The sequence below is a fragment of the Etheostoma cragini genome, chromosome 4 (assembly GCF_013103735.1).
Source record: "Etheostoma cragini isolate CJK2018 chromosome 4, CSU_Ecrag_1.0, whole genome shotgun sequence".
Classification (NCBI taxonomy): domain Eukaryota; kingdom Metazoa; phylum Chordata; class Actinopteri; order Perciformes; family Percidae; genus Etheostoma; species Etheostoma cragini.
This window is the reverse complement of record NC_048410.1, coordinates 23,502,700-23,525,165: the sequence shown is the minus strand read 5'-3', so window position 1 is coordinate 23,525,165 and position 22,466 is coordinate 23,502,700. Positions and strand designations below refer to the sequence as shown.

The window sequence follows — 22,466 nt, the reverse complement described above, 5'->3', positions numbered from 1 at the left end:
GAAAAAGCTTTTCCATCCACCACATTATGACCATATTAGGCATTAGGAGTCGGCTACGTCAAGATAACCCGTCGGTGGCGCTCATTAGTATTTTATCTCATTTCAACCTGCCCTGTGAAAGATGATTTTCTGTCACTTGTGACAAAGTTTAAAAAACAAAAGAAGAAATTCACCAGTAGGGGCCATTTAACTTTGCAGAAAAAGTGGGCAGATGGCGTGATGTGGAAGCCCTGAGATGCAAGTGGGGAAACAAAGAAAAGTCTGATCTAAATAGTTTTCTCTCCTGTTTTTATGGCCTAAGAAAAGTTGAAAAAAAAGGGTTTTCCATGATCATCTGGGTTTTCTTTTTAAGGATATTTTCTGTTGTGTAAAACTCCTTTTGGCCACAAGAGGCTGAAGTGCACCACTACCCCCATACCAGTTCTAGATAGGACTGAAAGCATTCACATTTTCTTCCAGCTGAGTTTCCCACATCAATCCCACATCACTTACACATTATACATTTATTACCAAAAGAAGGACATGCCAGCTATGTTACATACCGTATTTCCTCAAATAGTGACCAGGGACTTTGTCAGCTGTGGAAGGCACCAGGCCTGTGTTAGAAGCAGGCCTTTATTCCTAATTCCCCCTATTGAAAAAGTACATCACCACCAATCCTTGTTTGGCCCTGTTACAACTTACTGCATTACACTGTTAGTACAAAATAAAAAGCCCTTTAGCATTTCAGTGGAAAGAAACCCTTTATTTCTTAACAGGGCTTTTGTTGTGACACAGGATCATATGGTGGAAAAATCATTGTTGTTAAAAAAAGCCTAATTATACTGTTGAATTTTTAAAATTGAAAAGCAATGGAAATATATATTATGCTAAGCGGGGAATTTATCCACCATAGTTTTTTCCCCAGCCTATATTTGGGGTCTGGCCTTTCTTTGTGTTGACTACACCCTGGCAATTATTCAAGACCTGTCTTTTTGAGGAAATACGGTAACCTTCTTACACAATATACAGGATATATCTTGTGTTAAGAGTGCACGGAGAAATTAACATAACTGCAACATGGGGTAGTGGAGCACTTGGAAATGAGTATTACAACATCGAACATTTGAAAATGATCCTGAGAAAACAAAGAAAAACCCCGGCCAAGACCTTTTTTTCACCCGTTTTACCAGATTAAAACGAGGAACTTAGAAAAACAATCCCACCGGTTGTAAAGTCATCAACACAGGAGAGAAAACTATTTAGATCAGACTTAGAAAATGGATCACGAAAAATGTATCTTACTCGCCTCTCAGGGAGTCTGAAAACATGATAAAAATATAACATTATTGTTTATTTCATGTATTTATTGGAGGATTGTTTTCTCACTGATCTGATGTTTTGGTCTCTTTAATGGACACATGCCTTGTGTACTCATAATGTATTAACTAAGTCTGTGTCGTATTATGTTTTATCTATACACAGATTTTTCCACTTGAGCCAAGCATAAAAGCTTTTTTAAATATATATCTATATAAAATTTTTGCTTTTCGACCGTTTCAACTCAGCTTCTCGATGCACAAATTAAAAGTGTCCCAAACAGACAGGTTGATGGAAACACACATTATGTAGTTTGTAGCATTGGGGGTAAGGTCCTTTGTAGGATTAGGTCCTGCTCTTTGAAACAGCCGTGAAGTTGTTCCCAGCGGATCCACATCGGACCAATCAGAACGCCTCATGCTTACAGAGCTGAGCAGAACACAGTGGACTTTCTCTACATGTTCGTAACTGGGATGAACAGCGCAGAGGATCCATGTCATGGTTTTAACAAATGCCTTTTCAGTGGCAGCATCTCTAACTGATGAACAGATGGCCCAAAATATAGAAAAGTCAAACTAATCTCTCCTGGGTCGTACCAAACCAAACCAACGGCAGGTGGGAGCCCAACTTGACGGTGATTAAAGGTAGTTTGTGTAGTTTCAGACACACACTGCAGCAAACATCCTTTGTATAAAATATACTTTTGGAATCAAATATCCTTCCTTCTCTAGTTAATTCTGTCTATAATTGTTATCTACCTTAAAAACACACAGAAATAAACCTGCAAGTTACGTTTTCCTTGTGTCTCACACACTTTTATAAAATTCTAAAACAAAAAACTTCTGATTTCTGCTGAGATATTCTGCACTGGAGACTTTTTCTTCTTCTTGATTTTAAGAACATTGTGTTTTTGGGACATAATTACAAACAGGAATGACAGAAGCTCTAGTGATTTCCTAGAGTCTTTCTTCATCACGGACGTCCTGCAGTGACACTTGGAGACAACATGTCATGAGATGATTTCAAAGAGAGAAAGCTGGAGCTTGAACCAGGGCAGTGCCAGGACGGTGTCAGAGCACTGAAGTTAAGAGTTTTGGATCCAGGGAATTGAACTTCATCACCCAGCAGGATGAAGCATCCACAGTGGCTCACAAACTTCTGATTTCAAATGTTCAACTGGCACTATACAAGAAAAGAAGCCAGTAGGATGCATGCTGAAGCAGCAGGTTGACCCAAAAAAGCTCCCCACATTCATGTTGAGTTTACCAATTTTTGGAGATAATGCGGTCAGAGAGGACACACCTTCAGGTGCCTCGGACTGTCCAGGGTGTTTGAGCTTCTCTCCAACCACAGCAACAGATTAAAAAATATGTAAGCAGAAAAAGCAGGAATAGCAATAAAAACAAAAATTTTTACTTGGATTTCTTTTGTTAGTGATTCCTTTTCACATCTCAGGGAGGGAGGACGTAAAGCGGTCCAGACCACAGTGCAGAACCAGCAGGTCCATCCAGACGGTTTCCTGGTCGGGGAGGACATGTTGCCACGGAGGGCGGGGTCAGATGATGGGTTTGCTGCGGTCGACGGTTTTGGACTTCTTCAGCTTGTTCTTAGAGAAGGCCTGGATGGAGCTCAGCAAGGCGGTGCGACCTCCTCCCGCTCCGCCAGAGGAGGACAGGGGAGGAGGGGGACAGGAGGACGAGTCCAGCACAGCAGGGGGAAGAGGAGGGGGAGGGGGAGGTGGAGGAGTAGCCTGGGCTCCTGGAAAATAACAAAAAAAGAGAGAGAATAAAAGGAAAGAGAAAACAACCCCACTGGTTTCTGCTGGCATTCAGATCCCCCAGGTGCTGGTTACGCAAAGATGAACTGGTCTATGGATTGGGTTGGGTACAGGAGGGTTGCTGGTTCAAGTCCCTGTACGGACCAAAGTACAAAGTGTGGATTGGTCCTAGTGGGCTCTGCCAGGTGCTCTTGAGCACCCCCCAACCACTCAGTGTGACATCTCTCAATTTGTGCATGTACAGCACAAATGGAGGGGGGCGTGTGTGTGTGTGTGTGTGTGTGTATTTCAGGCCTGTGTGAAGTAATTACTAACAAAACAGAGAAATTGTAAATTGTAATTTCCCCACTGGGGATCAATAAACAGTATAAATTATTACGTCTTATGATGCACCCTTCACAAGAAATGGTTTATTAACAGTTAATAGATAATTTACTAATAGGCCGAGATCAGTTATGAGCCATTAACAAGAACCACTGTTGGGTTTTATAATAAAAAAAACACCTTGTTGGTCAGTCACTCATAGCTGTTGGTATAGGTCATGGGTTTCTCTTTTTCTAATTAGCCAACAGCAAAACCTATCTAGTCATCTGCAATTATAAATGTTAATAAGTGTTATATTAATAAACGTGTTTCTGTCCTAATCCAAATGCACTGAAGCCTCTTTTAAAGAAGGGAAGTGGTGCAGTGATCCATTGGAGCTGTCTTTGCGGTGAATCCCAGAGCACATAAGAGCCAAAAATAAGTTAGATATGATGTTAGGATAAAGGGATTTTTGAACTTTAAAATGTGATCATTCTCAGTAACGTTCTGGTGATAATGCCATCCTCAGGAAGTGTAAGTCACACGGAGCTTTAAGATCAATTAAGTTGATCAAATGTGTTTGCTCCTAGTCCTAAAAGTAGGACAAAAAAATAGGAACAACGTGTCGCTTTTAGAATGTTAGAAAAACCTACCAGTGTAAACAAACAAAAATGAGTGCTAAAAGTTTCAAGATGTTTGTGGACAAATAGTGTTGCAGGGATGAAATATATTTGTAGGCCATCACATATTTTAGCATCATCCTGTGCTCCCTCGGCATAAAGCCAATGAGATGGTTTCATTGGATTTTAGATTGTTGCTCTGTGGTAAACAAAAGTTTATGATAATCTTTACACACTGTAGAGCAGCTTTATAAGACTGGGAGGAGAAAACTACAGTAGGGGTGCAAAAATTGACATTCTGGTGATAATGCCATCCTCAGGAAGTGTAAGTCACACGGAGCTTTCGTTTGAAAACATTTAGTAATGAATGGCTTCTGACCGATTTATAAAGTATTAGCTAGTACTAACAACCTATGAACCTTTAAGTAAGGGTGACTTTATAAAAGTGCTACCAAAGTTTTATTAAAAATTTGATTTTCCAGAAAGAGTTTCTCTCTGTGAAACCAGCACCTGCAGATCAGTGTCCAGGCTGAACTCAATCCACCATCAGTTTCCTCCCAGCTGTCAGCTCAGGTAGGTCTTCCTGACGCTGGGTTTCCACCGGCAACCCTTCTAGACTCTAACTCAAGCGGAGTTGTGTCACCACCACATGATGACGACGGTGCGCAAAACCATTTTTGCCAATGCCAACAAATGAAAAAAAATTGGGGGTGGTGGTACAGTTCAGACCACTGCATTTTGCCCATGCCAACTAATTTAGGGGGGCTCATCTCACCCCCCTAACAATTATAATAATAATAAACTTTTTTTAATTATTCCTTTTTTAATCAATTTTTCTGCTTCAAGTGAGAGTTAGCAAACTTGTTTTAATATCCTGGGTGGCTGTCGCAGATGCTATGCACCTGTAACCCGGTCAAGGAAAGGGTTAACAGAACCGACGTTTTGGCCAATCAGAAGTGGTTGTGCCAAACTCCCGCCTTTGGCTGAGTCTCCATCTAATCTGTCAGAGGGAGAGCAGAAGACAGTTGGGAAGTTTAACGTTGGTAGTCACCAGAGAAGAAGAAAGTGGTCATTTCATGGTGCAGATTAGTAAGTAAGCAAGCGACTAAAATGGCTTAATATGAGAACATTGTGTCGACCTGGTTGTTATTACTGGGACTTATAAAGTGTAACTGGTTGTTATTACTGGGACTTATAAAGTGTAACTGGTTGTTATTACTGGGACTTATAAAGTGTAACTGGTTGTTATTACTGGGACTTATAAAGTGTAACTGGTTGTTATTACTGGGACTTATAAAGTGTAACTGGTTGTTATTACTGGGACTTATAAAGTGTAACTGGTTGTTATTACTGGGACTTATAAAGTGTGAGATTAAGTTCCATCAGAGTGTCAGAAAACGTTAGCTGACGCTGACGTATATACAGTATTTCATATTATATCTGGCCCCAAACAACTGTTTGGTATGTTTTCTACTCCAGTCACACACTTGGCTTTGTTAAGTTTAGTTCAAATCACTTTATATATTACAAGCAACAAGCTAGCTGTCATTGCTACAATACTAAAGTTACTACAATGCAACTACTGCTACAACAAATATATATAAAACCCACCAGGAGTACTAACTGCCTGGACAACCATTTGCCCCGCTAGCTGTTAACATCTCTGTAGTTATACAGAGACGTATCATAGAGCAGGCTATAGGAAAAATCACAATCCGCTAGTTTGCACGTATAGTACGTCTGTAAACACAGGATCAAATATTGGAGGCACGTTGGCGAGTCTAGCCTCTCATTGGCTACCGCTCTCCCAAAGTTGACTCAGAGTCAACTTTGGGAGAGCGGTGAACATTTGGGGAATTCGCCGCCGTAGCGGATTTTGTTCGTACCACTGTTCTCATTAGGAATCAATCAATCTGCTCCGCTGTTACTTCAGCTGCCTGTGGAAACCCAGCGTAACAGATGTTGTTACTATGAACACAAGTTGCTCAGTAACAAAAAAAGCCTTATTTAAGAATACGAAGTCAAAATGCCTGTGGTGTGAAAGTGAAACAGTCATCCATTATATTAATTTAAAAAGAAAAAAGCTCTAAAAACTACCTAAGTCTCCATGAGCCTCAGTTGCTGCTGCTATGGAACCACAGAATAAAAAAAGTTTTATCTAAACATGAATTTAACCAGCAAGACTCAACCTCACCATCTGCTGCATGGCAACAGAATCTGAAGTTCTCTCACAGCAATGTTCTCTGGGACTTGTAGTTCTTTCCCAGTTATAGTAGCTGTGCCTTTACAGCTCTGGTATCCTGTACTAAAGGGGCTACTTCGCTCTGTTTTCAGGCCAGTTGTACTTGCTTTGTCAAGTTCTCTTCCATATCAACAGAGTGAACTGATGGTGAATTGAGCTTAAAATGGTATATTCTCTCTCAGTTGTGCCATTTTGCATCCCCCAAACTAAATACAAACTTACAGGGATTACAGGGAGAGAAGCGAAACGATGTAAGTGAAGCAGAGGCCAAAAGCTGCGAACGTAACAAAACGTAATGAAAGAACATCTTTCAATCTGACAGATGCTAACCACACCTGGAGAAACCGTCACTGCAGGATACAAGTAGCACGTTTTTTTAGCGAATTACCTGTTTTGGACTGTGATAGGAAGATATGAAATTAGATTTGAACCCACTAATGCCTGCAGAGGTGACCGATATCTCCAGGATGGCTGTGGAACAAACTGACTTTCATTACATCAAGCAGCCACGATGACCTTTAGTTCTGTGATATTATGATGACTTCTCCGTCCCGTCCACAGTCACTCTCCCAGTGAGACCTCTGTGATCAGATGAGTCACATCGGAGACCATCTGTTTCCACATTTCATAAATGTGAGTAACTGTGACATTTTTTATAGGCTCTGTGATCACAAGCTGGTTTCTACAGATTATTAAAGGCTGTGTCCAAAGTAGGCACCAGCATGAAGGTTTCAAAATGTTCACTTTTTAAGTATCTGCAAGTTAATCCTTTCATAGAAATAATAAAGAACCAGTAGCAGACTGTAAGGAAGGAAACCGATCTAAAACCAAATGGTCCAGGGACACAGAATCACTTCTAAAAGTCATGCTGAAAGTTACACTCTGACTAAAACACTCCAACCGAGGACCGAGTTATTGATGAAGCATAGTAAGAAATAGAAAATGCAGAATAGTAGCCATCTGTATGTGTAGTTTTTTTTTTGTTTATAGGCAAATACAGTAAGTTAAACAGTTACAAAGGATGTATAATGCAAAATTATAATTGCAAAATAAATGCATAGTGTTTCCAATAAGACATTTGCAAAGTAGAATGTAAGAATACAAAAGTTAAATGTAAGAATACACATGCAACCCGATGTAAACCTATGAATAGTTTGAAGGAGTTGGCTCTCAGCTGTGTGACATATCCTCGCGAGTCCTATCTTATCACACATGGTGCATGTTGCAGCATTACACACCGTGATTGGTTGGAGATCTTAAATCACTTCCACTGTCACCTTCCTATTTCAACTATGTACACGTTGTTGGTGTACAGTATGTGTCATAGGTGGGGAAAACTGGTATTTTTGTACGCAGTCTCGGGAAATCCACCATTTGCTGGTTATTCCTAGGTTTGACACGTCTGGAACTCTAAAATATTAACAGATCTATCTATATGCTTCTTGGTTAACCCTTGTGTTGTCTTCCCGTCAAAATTTTAAGTAAGTCATTTTTTCAGAAGTCTTTGCCGACTTGTTTTGACGCTTTTCTTGATGTTGGTTGTTTTATGACGGTTTTTAAGCTTTTTCGGACATTTGTGTCACTTTTCATTCATTTGACGTTTTGAAGCTTTTCTTGAAGTTCTTTGTCACTTTTTTCGATGTCTTTTGTCAATTTGTTTCTGTGCTTTTGACAGTTTGTTGGTGTTTTTAGCCATTTTTGAATTGTTTTTAAGCTAATTTTAATCAGTTTCTTCAGTGCTATGAAACTGATTAAAACCCATATTCAATGAGAGTAGTGAACTGATCCTTTGTTTTACTTGTAAAGAGTGTTGCACAGAACCCTCCCCAATATTTTTCTTGAATAGTTGGTTGAAAGAAACCCACATTTCTGATATAGGGTTTTTTGATAATGGGTCCAATTAATTAAGTTGATCAAATGTGTTTGCTCCTAGTCCTAAAAGTAGAACAAAAAAATAGGAACAACGTGTCGCTTTTAGAATGTTTGAATCACTCTGAGAGGCTTGATAATTACAGGCCAAATCTCCTAAATGATCAACAGTGGTGTACGTTAAACCAAATTTGTAATTGATGTGTTAAAAATTAAAAACCTACCAGTATAAACAAACAAAAATGAGTGCTAAAAAGTTTCAAGATGTTTGTGGACAAATAGTGTTGCAGGGATGAAATATTTTTGTAGGCCATCACATATTTTAGCATCATCCTGTGCTCCCTCGGCATAAAGCCAATGAGATGGTTTCATTGGATTTTAGATTGTTGCTCTGTGGTAAACAAAAGTTTATGAGAATCTTTACAAATACACATCACTTTGATGATTTTAGCAGCGTAAATGCAATCTTTATAAGTAAAAGCCCATTTTAACCCCAACCGGTCGTCAGACACCGCCTACCAAGACCCTGGGTCCGGAGTTTTTCCCTCACCACTGTCGCACTGTTGCTTTATCTGGAGGAAACTACTGGAACTGTTGGTTCCTTGTAAATTATAGAGTGTGTTCTAGACCTACTCTATCTGTTAAGGGTCTCGAGATAACTCTTGTTATGAATTAGTAATATAAATAAAATTGAAATAAAATTCAATTGAATTGAAAAAGTGAACGTCCGTCTTTAACAATCTACAGCACGGTTGCCCAACGCTAGCTTCCAACTGATTTGGTTTAGTGTATTGGACGTTTGTGGTCTCATTTAGCTACTTTTCACAGCATAGACCCATATAGGCTTAAATACTCATGAGTGGTGTATTTAATGACGTATTTTATATTGTAAAACAAAACATGACAGATCTCACTGTAGAGCAGCTTTATAAGACTGGGAGGAGAAAACTACAGTAGGGGTGCAAAAATTGACATTCAACAGCAACTATATATACGTATAATGGAAAAAAGTTGAATATATATATATATATATATATATATATATATATATGAGTTGATTATGCTTCTGACCAAAAGACCAAAAGCAAACGTTCAAAGATCTGACACAAACACAGAAGCAGACACACAGACATAGAGACAGAAACAGACAGACATGCTGGAGCTGACAGAACTGACAGATCACAATCTCCAATGAGAACATCAGGTCAGAATCAGGGACAAGTTGGACTGTCTGTGAGGTTTGGAGCCCATTGCAGATTGTGAGGTTTTTAAAAAAAGATGTGCGGACCCACTGTTCTAGGCAAGCAGTGACTTGATGCTTCACTTCAGATCTCATCAGCCCTTTTACTACCGACTGTATACTTTTACTCTAGTTACTTTTAAGAAGCAATGTTGGGCATCACTTTCAGCTCAAGGTGGTTGAATGAGGAAGAAGAACAGCGTCTCCATTACGTAAGAGAGCACTGAAGGTACTGTGTAATGTCCCGCTCAGTACATAACTTATGAACAATAATTGGATTGTATGTTTACATCATACGTTTAGGTGAAAAACAAATACTATGACATAATGCTATCTGTTGTTATTAACTCCCAAATATCAATATCAACAACAGCCACTCGTTAGGACATTTTTTTAATGTTTTGTGTCCATATTGCTACCAACTTAAACAAGTAAGTAACACAAGATACTACTTACACAAGTTTCAACACCTGGATTTCAACTTTCGGTTAAGTTGTAACTCTAATCTAAACCTGTGCTGCTCTCTGCAATTAATCCACATCCACGCCACCGTGATCCCGCTTCCATTCAGTTGATAAAATTGATTTTAAAGTCGATTCTTTCATTACTTGAGATCATGAGCATGAGGCAGATGTCTGTGACTGGGAGCTTGCTGGGATGCCAGGGTGTACGACAGCTTTAAAAACCACCTGTGACCTTCATCATCATCGACATTAGAAATCTTTTACTTTACCCAACGACACGGTCAAAATGGAGCATGCTCTATGGTGGAGACAGCACAGGAAGAAGAGAGAGAGAGAGGGAGATGACAGTTATCTGTTCAGTTGACCAATCAGCATTTACACCAGGACAAAGTGATTATCACCCAGAGAAAGAAGAGGAGAGGAAAAGGAGGAAGAAAGGAAAAAAGAAGACACTAATGCCAGGGTAGGAAACCGATGCCACATTCCTGTCAATATGTCGTGAAAATCTGGGGATTTTCTTCATTTTTATTATTGTCAATAAATCCCATTAAAATAATTGAATATTCTAACAAGTATTAATCTGTATCGACGACGTTCCACTTCTGAGAATATTTTTTAGTGGCTCTGTGTGGGCTGTTTGATAGATTTACAAAGACAGACCAACACGTTGCTGGTTTGGGTCTTTTTATGGGATTTGTCGTCAATAAGGACAGCAGATTTATGCTTTCAATAAAAAAAAAATCAAACATCAGTGTTTCCCATCCTGTGTCCAGATAGGTAGAGACACAACCAAGTGAATAAGAAACTACTATGGCAGAGACTGATACCTGCCTGGCCACCAGGTAATCACAGGACGAGAGAGGGTGAAGAGACAGACAGAGACGAACAGAAAGGTCAAGTCAAATGATTAGTCTGCATAATCACACATACACATTTCAGATGAAAATTGAGGGAAGAATTTTAAGTTAATGATAAAGATGCTTTTATTGATCGGATCAGTGTGTTGAGACCGCACACCACAGCTCTGCAGGTTCTCAGCACAAGAGGGTGCTGCACAGTCTGTCCAATACTTTCCCAAACAGAGACGGACAGACAGGGGTAAGACAGACAGACAGACAGACAGAGGGGAAGAAAGACAGCCAGACTGATGGGAGGACAGACTGACTGACAGACAGACTAATGGGAGGACAGACAGACTGATGGGAAGACAGACTGACAGACGGACAAACAGAGAGACAGACAGGCCTACCGGTAGTGGATGGAGGGGTGGGAGAGGAGGGGCATGTCGGAGGGGAACTGGCTCCAGAACCTAAAAAACGATTGAAAGAGACTTTCTTAATACAAATAAATAAAAAATAAAAAGGTTGACTCACACTGTAGATACATGGCTAGCTAACCATCTTACTATAGGCTTTTTTAATAAGTCACTGTGAGGTGTGGACTTCCGTGTAGTACGTATCTATTTTGTTTCTAGATGTATGGCTGGTTTCCTGTATAACCTGTGTGTTATTTCTGTTACATGCTGCTGCAAAACAAATTGCCCCCGGGGATAATAAAGACTCCTTGAACCTACTGACCAACTAGGTGTCTAACCTGACATGCCACGAAACTAACTAGCTAACCAAAAACCATTTCATACCCGGTTCATGGGCTAACTTCTTAAGATTATTGTTAGACTTTTTTTTGCTTTGCTGTAAATGCTGTCAGACTAACCAAACACTAACTATTCACCTAACCAAAACAATACCTACCAGGCTAACTAACCAATGAATTAGCTTTAGCACTCAGGGTTAGTCTAAGACTTTTAGCTTTCAGCAAGGCTAGCTAACTGGCTAACCAATGAATTAGCTTTAGCACTCAGGGTTAGCCCAAGACATTTAGCTTTTAGCAAGACTAATTAACTGGCTACCCAATTAATTAGCTTTAGCATTCAGGGTTAGAATCAGAATCAGAATCAGCTTAATTTGCCAGGTATGAGGACACATACGAGTGTTAGCCTAAGACTTTTAGCTAGCTAACTGGCTAACCAACTGACTGACAAAGTTGAGTATTTGTTGAGGGAAGTTAGAGGAGTGACCAACCGGAGTTATTGTTGTTTCTGACAGTGATGTCTTCTTCATTTTCATAAGCCGACTGTCTGGACTTCTGCAAAGACAAAAACACAACATCCTTTTGAATGTCACTGTTCATGTTACTTCACCAATAAGCACCATTTTGCTTTTACAAAACCGTACTAATTCTTAATTTAATTTTAATTTTAATCTGTTTATTGATCCCCAATGGGGAAATTCCAATTTACACTCTGTGTCCAAATTTTTGTTAGTATCACACACACACACACACACACGCACAGGATCTGTACATGCACTAATGGAGAGATGTTCTTGTGTATATACTAGCCTTTGTTCCAATAACCTCAAACATACAGTACATGTTCATTAATTGTGTGCATTTCATTCTTCCTAAACAGTTGAAGTATGTTCCTGTGGGTTTCTGAACTTATTAGGTTTCTATGTGTGGTTGTGTGTGGGAGACTCAGTCACCTACCTTCCTCGCCAGAATCTTCCTCCTCTTCTTCTCCTCTTCTGAGCCATGGTGAGACTGAGCTCTGGTTAGCCTCCTGTGCTGGTGGAGCTACAATCAAACATACATACACACCATTATTTACCTTTCAAACAAGCTACAAGGTGCCTACCTTTTAATAAAACCTGCACTGCCAAGTGCGAGCGCCACTGCTGAAGAGCAGAATCAAGATGCTCTCACCCATATCTCACCATACTTCATCTTTTTATAACGGCATGGTGAAATTATCCAAGCAGCAGAGAAGAAGCACGGCTGCAGTACGCAGAGCTGCCAACTTTCCCCCAAACCTCGGAGTGAGATTTTGGGGGGGGGGGGCAACCCATATTTTGCGGCATACAAAGCAATTTCTTTGGGTCTTTATCCTTCAGGGTTTAAATTGGGAATTGTTATATGTGGGGGGATGGGGCTCTCCCTAGGGGGGTCTGAGGGTATGCCCCCCCAGGGGAAAAAAATTGAAAATTACAGCATTAAATGGCACTTTCTGGAGAGATTTCTTGCAAAAAAATGTAGAAATCAAGTGTTACATGATATGTGCAAAACTGTAGGGTTAAGAGCCTTTGCATTGTTGTAGTATCAACAGGTTTTAGGGCATTTAGCATTTACATTATTAACTTCTTGTGATATAAGAACTGACCCAGACAATGTGCCGAACATAATGAGCCACATGAAGAGACAGGAGCATATGTCAGCAACAGCTGAGAAGATTTGGGTCTGTGGTGAACCGGTCCAGGGGTCCCTGCCTGGTGTAGGGACCAGGGACCCAAAGTTAAATTAATGTTGCAGGATAAACTAAGACCACTGAAATTCTAAAGAATGAGAACCACTAAGTTACATAAATTCTTATCCTTTAACCTTTGTGCCAAGGTTCAGTAATGTTTGGCCCTCATCCTCTGTGCCCCACTTACTGTATTTACTATTGTTCATTTTATAAAACATTGAATGAATTATTTACAGTTACATTTAGACATGAACAGAAGTTATAGAAGCACAATAGTGGCCCAACGTTGCAGTATTGTATATATAGTATAGTATAGCTCAGATGTGTTTCATCAGATTTCTGTTCATGTTTACAACTTTGTGCACATTCAAAATATAACTCCTCCCATCTCTGTTGTCCGAGATTTGGAGAGTTGTAGTTGTTATATAGTCTGCTGTGCATGTCATTGCTGCGCTGATATGGTGGATCTCATTCAGACCGTCTGACAGACACAGAGGCCCATTTGGGTCTCTGGTCTCTGACATAGTTTAGAGGTGACTGCTCATTATCGGAGGACTACACGGATGCAGCGCGTCACTGCCCCCCCACAGCAGAGCGAGTCCTCTAAAATGAACTGAAGTTGCTACGCTACCAGCCGCGCTGCTCCCCTCTATCTTTACAGAGAGAGTGGACACGAAGCGACGGACGGTCTGTGATACTCAGAGCTCATACCTGAAGCCGGGGAGCGCTCTTGAACCCCCTCACAGTCTCTGAAAGCACAACTAGTCTATCACGAGTGGCTCAACAGGTAGATCTATAAATAAACTCATCTTTCAGAAATTTGACCGACCGGGCTGACACTTCAGCGTGAGAAATCGGGGGGGGGTGGCGTGTGCACGTGTGAAACCAGTCAAATGCGTGTGTCTCACGGCCAATGCGTGAGAGTTGGCAGCCCTGAGTACGTGCAACGGGAGTGACAGAGACCAATGACAGCATCCAGTGGCCATTACAGAAAGAGCAGCTCAAAATAATTCCACACTGATGTCAGCACTGAGTTTGTATGTGTTTACAACATGTAAAAGGTTGTGGGAATATATGTTGCAAGGCTTTCCCAGTCTGTTATGTCACAAGAGCCAGCAAAAATGCCTCTCTGCAGCAAATTCCTGTGTTTACCTTGTAGAAGGTCACTGATTTAAAATAAAGATTTGGACCAAATGATTGACGGAGCCTTGAAGAAGTGACATGACCTCCCAAATATCTCCAGTGGAGCAGCTCAGTGCTATAAATCAAAGATGTTTAATGTTTCTAGTGACCTACCACTCTCTGCTCCTCCTGCAGCCTCTTCTCCAGACTCTCCTTTGCAGTCTTCAGCGCCTCTTTTAACCTGCTGGGAACCTGAAGGAGTGGATGGGGATTCAGGGATTTGCTATTTTTCTTCCCCCCCCCCCCCCCCCTCCTCCAAGAGTAAAATATTCTGTTGTGTATAACCTTGTGCATGCATGGTAAAACTTGGAGAAGCATTTTCAAACTGAGCCTCTCACCTTGATCTGGAGTTTTTCTGAGTGTTGGAGCTGGACGTCACTAAACAGACTGCAAAAAACACAAACAGTGACTCATAAGCAACAACAAAAAGCTGATGTTCTGGTTCCTGCGTGTGGCCTTTTTTAAATTCACAAAAAAGTTTGTTGTGTTAAAGCCAAGGTATTCATTTGTCATGGCAACTGTCTTTATGATAACAGTAGTGGAAAAAATGAAGTGCAGTCACTTACTTACAGGTTCCAGTCTATTGGGTTCCAGGCAACACAATTAACACAATTTCCTTGAATATGGAAAGTATACTTTGAGCTTTTGTTTGGATGGAAGGCCACAATGAAAAGAAACGTGTATTTTCAGATTTTGCCGGCTTATTATGGATGTGGTTTTTAAATCAAGCAGGCAACATGGCGAATTAAATGTCTGCATAGAGATGCCTGTCACTGGATACCAGATGGCAAATGTGAAAGAGGCCGTCCCAAGAACACCTGGCGGAGGATGGTGGAGGGAGAACTGAAAACCCTATATCACAGCAGAGGCTCTATAAAGACTCTATAAAGGAAAATCCTTTGTTGTTGCCCTACATGCCAACAGGCATTACAGGACGTAACTAAGTATAAGTGTGTCCCTGCTCACTGAAAACAACAGGAGAGAAGCAAAAACTGAACTCACGGTGTCTTGATTAGCTCCAACACAGTTGGCATCCCGCTCTTACAGGCTTCTGTGGACAGAATGGACTGCAGCACTGATGCTGCACACACACACACGCGCACAGACACGCAGACACACAAACACGCACAAGTCTAATGACTGAAGGTAGAAAAGACATAGTATCTATGTGTCCATGTTAACCTGTGTGTGTGTGTGTGTGTGTGTGTAAATATACTGACCCACAGCGGTGTAGGGGACATCGGCGTATCGATCGACTGGGACGCTGTCCGGCGGTCGGCCGTACGTCATCTCGTACAGTAAATGTCCAAAGCAGAAGACGTCGATGCTCTCTATGGTCTGCAGATCCAAAAACATACACAGCGAATTTGGATAAAATAACTCAGGTTAATGGATCATAAACTTTCAATTAACAAAGTATGTAAGTAAGTAAGTATGAAAGTATGTTAGTACATTTACAAGATCACTCTGCAATGTTGATTTCTAAGATGTTGTTTACAGCAACACACATTTTTCTCTCAGCTTTTAAGACATCATTTTATTATCACGCCCATTAATCCAGCCAATAAAAAGCATATACTATATGCTAAATCAAGTATTCTTATATAGTTATATAAGATAACATATACAAAGAGAGCAAGCAATAAATTTAATTTTAAAAAAACATAAGGAAAACATAAGTAACATAAGTAAGAAAATAAGCCTATGGTATTCTATCCATTGTCAGTGTTTACATACGTTGATCTTCCTGAGCTGGGTGAAGGCGGGTCGCAGTGCCGAGGGGACTCCCAGCATGCCGTTCTCTACGTCCATTAGTCGACACCTGGCGTCATCCACAATTACGTTGGACGCATGCAGGTGACCATAAAATAATCCACCGTCATGGAGGAGCTTCAGGCCCTGCACACGCCCACACACATACACACACAGCTCAGTAACAATTAACACTTTGGGTTTTATTTCTTTGCATGTGTTTTGTGTGTGTGTGTTTTGTGTGTATCTAAATACCTCCAGGATCTGACGGCCGTACAGTTTGATGTGCTGCAGGTCGAGGCCCTGACTCTTCTTTGGGTTACAGTACTTCTTCAGGTAACTCTCTCTGGGCTTCACCTGGAGAAGAGAGAGTCAAGTGGAACTACTTTCTACCAAAGAACAGTAGTTGAATGTGACTAAGTGCATTTATAAGTACAGTACCAAAGTACAACGTTGATGTTCTTGTAGTTTACTTGAGTATTTCCATTTTATGCTTTTTACCACTTCATTTTAGAGGAAAATATTGTACTTTCCGCTCCACTAAAATTCATTTGACAACATAAGTCACTAGTTACGTTAACTACTTTTACCAGCTGCAACATTAAAGTGATGAACACCATACTGCATCATAAGTAAAATCAAGTGATCGAATATATATGTTTCTGAAACGGGCTGCTGCATAATAAGTACATTTGGTACTTTAAGTATTACTTTCATAGTACTAAAAGCTGTGGCAGGAACTTTATTTTTGGCGTCATTTTTCCTGCGTCACACACACTTTACCTTACAGATGTGGTCTCTCAGAGAGCCTTTCTCAGCGAACGGCCGGATGAGAAGAGCTGAAGACTCGCTGGTGCTGGAGAACAACAGCGGACAGAGATATGGAGTCTGGAAAGGAGGAGGACGTTAGATTTTTTACAGTCCATAATTAGAAACAAATGTTACTCTGTTTTGCTTGGTGTCTGTCTGAATTCTATTCAAATTTGCGTTGAAATTGAAATCTATGTATGTTTTGCAAACTTTGCAAAAACCTGTAGGGCTCCAAATGTTTATTGTAGATTTTACCATAAAATCAATGTCACACCCGCTTTGTTGAAACTCTCAGAAATGTATTAGTTTCCTGTTCAGAAATACCCCCAAACCATCGGAGTTCCACTAGACTCAAAGGCTAAGATGCCAGTTACGCTTTAGCAGAGGTTTAGTTGGGTTATTATTTGCAGAATGACTTGATTTGGCTACTGTCTCATTTGTTAATGTGGGACAATAAACTGCATATATATATCGATACCAGAATGGCCATCAAAAACAAATTCATTAAAAAAAAGCTTGAGCAATAACTACGTTTGGCCGTGGATATCTCCCCACCTAGCTTTCAGCTGACACAGCTTGCTTTCACTGTGCAGTAGCAGTGTTAATGGCGACCTCAACAGTCCACAGGTAACCCTGGGACGTGTTCCTTTTTTCACCAGTGTGTTGTTTGTAAGTGTTATTTTTACTTCTTTTTTTTTCTTCTTTTTTTTGAATATGAAAATAAAAATTTGATCATAAAAAAAAAAACAAAGTCCACAGGTAACCAAAGAAGAGTGCCGTTACTACAGGTGTGCTCTTTTTTGTTACAGATCATTTTAACAAACGGTTTTCACCGAATACGTAGTTACTGTGCAGTAACTGGTCGATACGTACAGAGATGCTGGTTAGGAGCTTCATGGCTGACTGCAGGTCTTTGTCGGACAGGAACTTATCAGGACCCAGGTCCAACTACCACGTACGTACATACACGTACACACAGGTACACACACACACACACACACACACACACAGGCACACACACACACACACACACACACACACACCAATTAGACTTCATGTACTTTTCCTTCCATAAAATCAGGTGTAATCCTTATTTGCATTTCAAAGCTCTGAAGGAATTCCTCTAAATCTGTTCTCAGTTCAACAAGCAACAAAACTAAGAAAAACAACAAAAACACTCGCTTCAGTTGAACAGACATCAAAGTTTCCATCAGACTTTTCACAGACTTTATTTCTCCGTCCACGTTTGTTGATTTTGACTGGACAATACTTTGACGTCAGTTTATTCCATTTGATTGAACCTAAATCAACCTGAAATTGAATCTGTTCTGGACTGTGGGAAATCACTCAGCATGGGATAAGCTCCTGGGAACAACTTTCAGAGAGAAGTGAACGAGGAAAACTTTCCGTCTTTGTTGCTCTTATAAAACTCCTTCCTACTGAAATGTGTCACAGATTTATATTTGCAAAATGTTTGATTTTGTTGCATTTGAAGAAACATTAACCATATATTATAATAACAATGACATGCACAACACGCACGTTTGGAACTTCGTATAAAATTTGATCGTAACTCACTTTTTAAAGACCCAGAATGAAAAGCCTGATGCCGCACACTTATATTACATTAATGGGTTAATATACTGAGAGAACTGCACTCCTCAAGGTATTTTTATTTGATCACTAAACATTGATGTCACTAAGCAGAACTTATGTACTCACCCAGCTCAGCAGATGCATCTCCTTGGGCTGCTCTTTATTTATTATTAAAAAGTATTTCTTCCTGATCCTCCAGCCTGAAAAAACAACAGAATGTCACTTCATTTGTAACTATGAGAATTTCACATCAGAGAATGTAACATTTATTTAAATATACTGCATTCTTTAAAAGACACAATGTGAACCTCTTGAGAAGAGGAACACATTCTTCCTCTTCCAGGTAACGTTAACAAAGCACTTATGAAGCACTGTTGCTAAATTCAGTACCTGCAGGGAGTTTGCTGCTACAGCCCGACTTGTCCTGATATGACCTGTAGCTTATTGCTACATTTTAAGTTGCATACATACAGTTCTCATGTTATACATTTTCAATCAGGTTCAGGAGTCTCACCGATGTCTTTGAGAGGCTCCAGGACCTCCCACTTCAGGTCCGACCTGAAGAACATGGAGACCTGCTGCAGGGCGATCTCTGCGACACAGACAGACAGACAGACAAAACACTTTAATAAGCACATAAAGCATTTTTTTTTCTTTTTTAGAAAAATGCCAAAGATAATTTAAAGTGCTCATATTATGCTTTTTGGCCTTTTCTCTTTCCTTTATTGTGATATCTTTTTGTCTGCATGTTATAGGTTTACAACCCCCCCCCCAAGGTACTTACCATCCCCAACAGACAACACTTTTCACAAACTGCTCCAAACAGCTCTATTGTAGTCCAGCCTTTACTTCTGTGACAAAGGTGCATCACTTTGTAACACACGTTATAATGCTCGCCGTCATACTCTGCAACTGACAAGCTAGCAGTACTTACTGAGCATGTGCAACTCCCAACAAAGATTGAACCAAAGTGAGGTGTCTCACTCTGTAGCTAAAACAGAGAGCTCAACACACAGGGTGAAAAGAGGAGCTGCAGCAATGTGTAGTACAGCAAATATATTTTTTTGTGTTTGAAAATTAAACCATGTACCAGTAACCTCTAACTACAATTATGAACCTAAAATTAGCAAAATATAAGCACTTTAAACAATGAGTGGTCACACTGTTTTCGTCTATTGACGTCTATGTGTACTGGACATTTCTGTCCATATAAATCAACCAAAATCCTCAATGTAATATCATGTTCATTTACATGCAGCTATCATGGTCAAAATGTGCCCCCAATAATATTCAAATAATACAAACAAATTATTATCCATAATGCCCTCCCTTCATTAATAATTACCGCTGCCCAGGAGGTAATGTTTGTATGTTAGTTTGTCAGTTGGATTATTGAAAAAGACTACCGACATGATTCTCATGAAACCTGGTGGAAGGGTTGAGCAGGGGCTCAAAGGGAATTACATTTTGGAGGGGGGATCCGAATCAGGGGGTGGATACACAAATTATTTTAAACTTTCATTAACATGAAACATTGTGAGATAGGGTATTTGTGCTGCATTCATTTGGTATCGGAATAATTTTTTTGACAAGACAAAAAAACAACAATCACACTGCAATAACATAACGAGGTGGGGCGTGCCTTAGCGGAGGTAGGTGCTCTCTGAGGGCCCTTCTAGTTATTTATAGATCTACTGAAACCCAGTTGATTAATTAAGAAGTACCCAATGGAAGCAAATAAGTGTCTGCATGCAATCAAACCCACTTCTGGGGCACGTTCAATCTTAAAACAGTGTGCAACGTTTTGCTACGGTTTCCTGGTTGAATGACAGGTTTCCTCAGACTGTGGAGGTGACTGTATTGCGTTTTGCCTGTAAAACAGTGTCTCTGTTCTTCAAATTTATGTAGAATTGTAGTTTGCTCTTATTATTTAATGTATGCAGCTCTGGTAGATGTTTGCGATTGGTCGTGCTGTGCAAACACCGCCTCTTTTATATGAACGCCCGCGTCACGGGATTAGGAAACCCAGGGTTGATTGTACTAGTTGATACCCAAGGTCGTAACTCAGCTCATCCTGGACTGGGCTTGTTAGGGTTAGCGAAGCCGGGTAACTGAAAGATATCCAGGGCGTGTTGATCTTGATTTGTAGCACTATCAGAGTGCAGACTTTGTTGGATCACATGACTCACAGTCACACCGTGATAGGCCAGAAGTCGGTTTGATTGCACGCAGGCTCAGATGCCTATGCTATCTTGCGTAGCTCGGATGTTACTATTTGAATATTCAACTTGAATTGTTGGATCTGAAATTGAACAATCAAATTCAAGCGACCTGAATCTATTTTGGGAAATTTAGAAAGTTAATTTTTGTTTTATCTGAATTTGTGACCATTAAAAATTATATATATATTTTTTAAGTTTCAAAAGAGGTGAATTCAGAACAAAAACCTTCAGATACATTGTTATCAAAGTAAAATATTATAATATTAAGTACTCAGTGGTGGTAAAGTTCGAAGTCTTACGTCTCTTATTTGCTTCCATATGGGCTTCTAATTTATTTTTGAATTGTTTAAAGCAAGTTATGTACACCACCAGCCCTGAGACTACCACCAGCCCTGAGACTACCAGCAGGCCTTATCGTTTTTAGCCCGCAAGTTACGACTTCAAGGCACGACTCAAAACTTAGCGTTCCTGGCAAAGTCACCACAAACCCTTATAGCTAGCGTTAGCTATAGCGTTAGCTATAGCGTTAGCTAGCTAGCGGCTACATTGACATTGCTAGCCTCATCTCATCCTAGCGATTTCTAGTCCGTTACATATTTTGGGCTTCATTTAATAAACATAACCTTTAGCAGTACACAATCGTATGTGTATTGTTTTGATTACAATGTGGGGAAGTAATTACTTTACCCTACATATTTATGTCTATTTATTTCCATTTGTCAACGTTAATCACCAACTCTGTACAGAGTCAACAGGGGTCAACATTAATGTTTATGTGTGTGTGTGTGTGTGTGTGTGTGTGTGTGTGACGTCAAAACTGTAACTGGGAGTACAACCATCTGGTACGAGTTCACGAGTAGTAAGTTACAGGTTTGACTGCCGTTCCAGGGCACTTTCACGGGTAGAAGCATGTGAAAGCGCAGCCTAATTTGTCTAACCGTTACGGGTCTTTAGGAAACACAGACAACAGTGGGCTTGAGGAACTTTTTAGCTCTTTAAAACATTGTTCCTGGGACTAAAACGTTTGGTCTAGGGTGGAACCACAGCTGTTGACGGAACACACACCTGTGTAGTTGGCAGAGTAGTTGTTGGGGTCCAGAAACTTCTTGACAGTCAGGGAGCAGGAAAGCAAGGGATGCTGGGTAATTGTGTCCAGAAAGACCTGCAGTCCTCTCTGTCTCTCTGCTATGAACTCCCTGTCCATGTTTCCAATTAGCTTCTTTGGAGGAAGAGGGAGACTGATGCCACAAACCTGGAGAGAGAGAAAGATGGAGCGAGAACTGTTCACACTTTTATTTAAGGTTTGTTTTCAACACCACTGAATACAAATTTCCTATAGCCATGGTTGTCCTTTTCTGTAGTTAAAACAAGACATAGAGAAAGCAGGTTTCCGACAGCTCTGCTTCGTGTTGACTGAAGACCAGGGGCTGGCGGGAGGTCGGGGTCAGCGTGAAACCCCAAAAAAGGAAATGAGCGGGGAAACCTCAGCAGAAAAACAGCTAACTTCCTGTTATCCAGGAATGATTTGACCTGAACATAAGACGAGTCACAAGCAGGACAAGCTGATATACAAAGACGGATCCGCTCCACTCTGCTACAATGCAGTTCCATTGCTTATAGATTTGCTAAAGATCAATATGAAACATTCCTGAACTGATTCTAACTAGAGCCCGACCAATAAAGGATTTTTAAGGCCGATACCGATAGGAACATTTGGTTATGTAAAAATCCAATAAGCGGATGTATTGGGCAATATATATTTAAATAATAATAATACAGAAACGCATAA

At 40.3% G+C, this 22,466-nt stretch overlaps 1 protein-coding gene across 2 annotated transcripts in view; it reads right to left on the bottom strand.

Moving 5' to 3' along the window:
* Nucleotides 1-350: 350 nt before the first annotated feature.
* Nucleotides 351-22,466, bottom strand: part of pxk (PX domain containing serine/threonine kinase) — a 29,722-nt gene continuing 7,606 nt past the window's right edge. The window contains exons 4-19 of one of the 2 annotated variants that reach the window (XM_034868961.1): nucleotides 21,743-21,929; nucleotides 18,970-19,047; nucleotides 18,582-18,655; nucleotides 17,733-17,807; nucleotides 16,833-16,937; nucleotides 16,305-16,406; nucleotides 16,035-16,196; nucleotides 15,518-15,635; nucleotides 15,300-15,378; nucleotides 14,636-14,684; nucleotides 14,412-14,489; nucleotides 12,362-12,448; nucleotides 11,896-11,959; nucleotides 11,064-11,123; nucleotides 10,084-10,112; nucleotides 2,838-3,057 (exon numbers count right to left, since the gene is read on the bottom strand). In XM_034868961.1, the coding sequence (XP_034724852.1) occupies nucleotides 10,096-10,112; nucleotides 11,064-11,123; nucleotides 11,896-11,959; nucleotides 12,362-12,448; nucleotides 14,412-14,489; nucleotides 14,636-14,684; nucleotides 15,300-15,378; nucleotides 15,518-15,635; nucleotides 16,035-16,196; nucleotides 16,305-16,406; nucleotides 16,833-16,937; nucleotides 17,733-17,807; nucleotides 18,582-18,655; nucleotides 18,970-19,047; nucleotides 21,743-21,929 (1,335 nt within the window). In that variant the 3' untranslated portion in view covers nucleotides 2,838-3,057; nucleotides 10,084-10,095. Of the gene's footprint in view, nucleotides 3,058-10,083; nucleotides 10,113-11,063; nucleotides 11,124-11,895; nucleotides 11,960-12,361; nucleotides 12,449-14,411; nucleotides 14,490-14,635; nucleotides 14,685-15,299; nucleotides 15,379-15,517; nucleotides 15,636-16,034; nucleotides 16,197-16,304; nucleotides 16,407-16,832; nucleotides 16,938-17,732; nucleotides 17,808-18,581; nucleotides 18,656-18,969; nucleotides 19,048-21,742; nucleotides 21,930-22,466 lie in introns of both variants that reach the window. The other variant, XM_034868960.1, reaches the window with a different exon arrangement.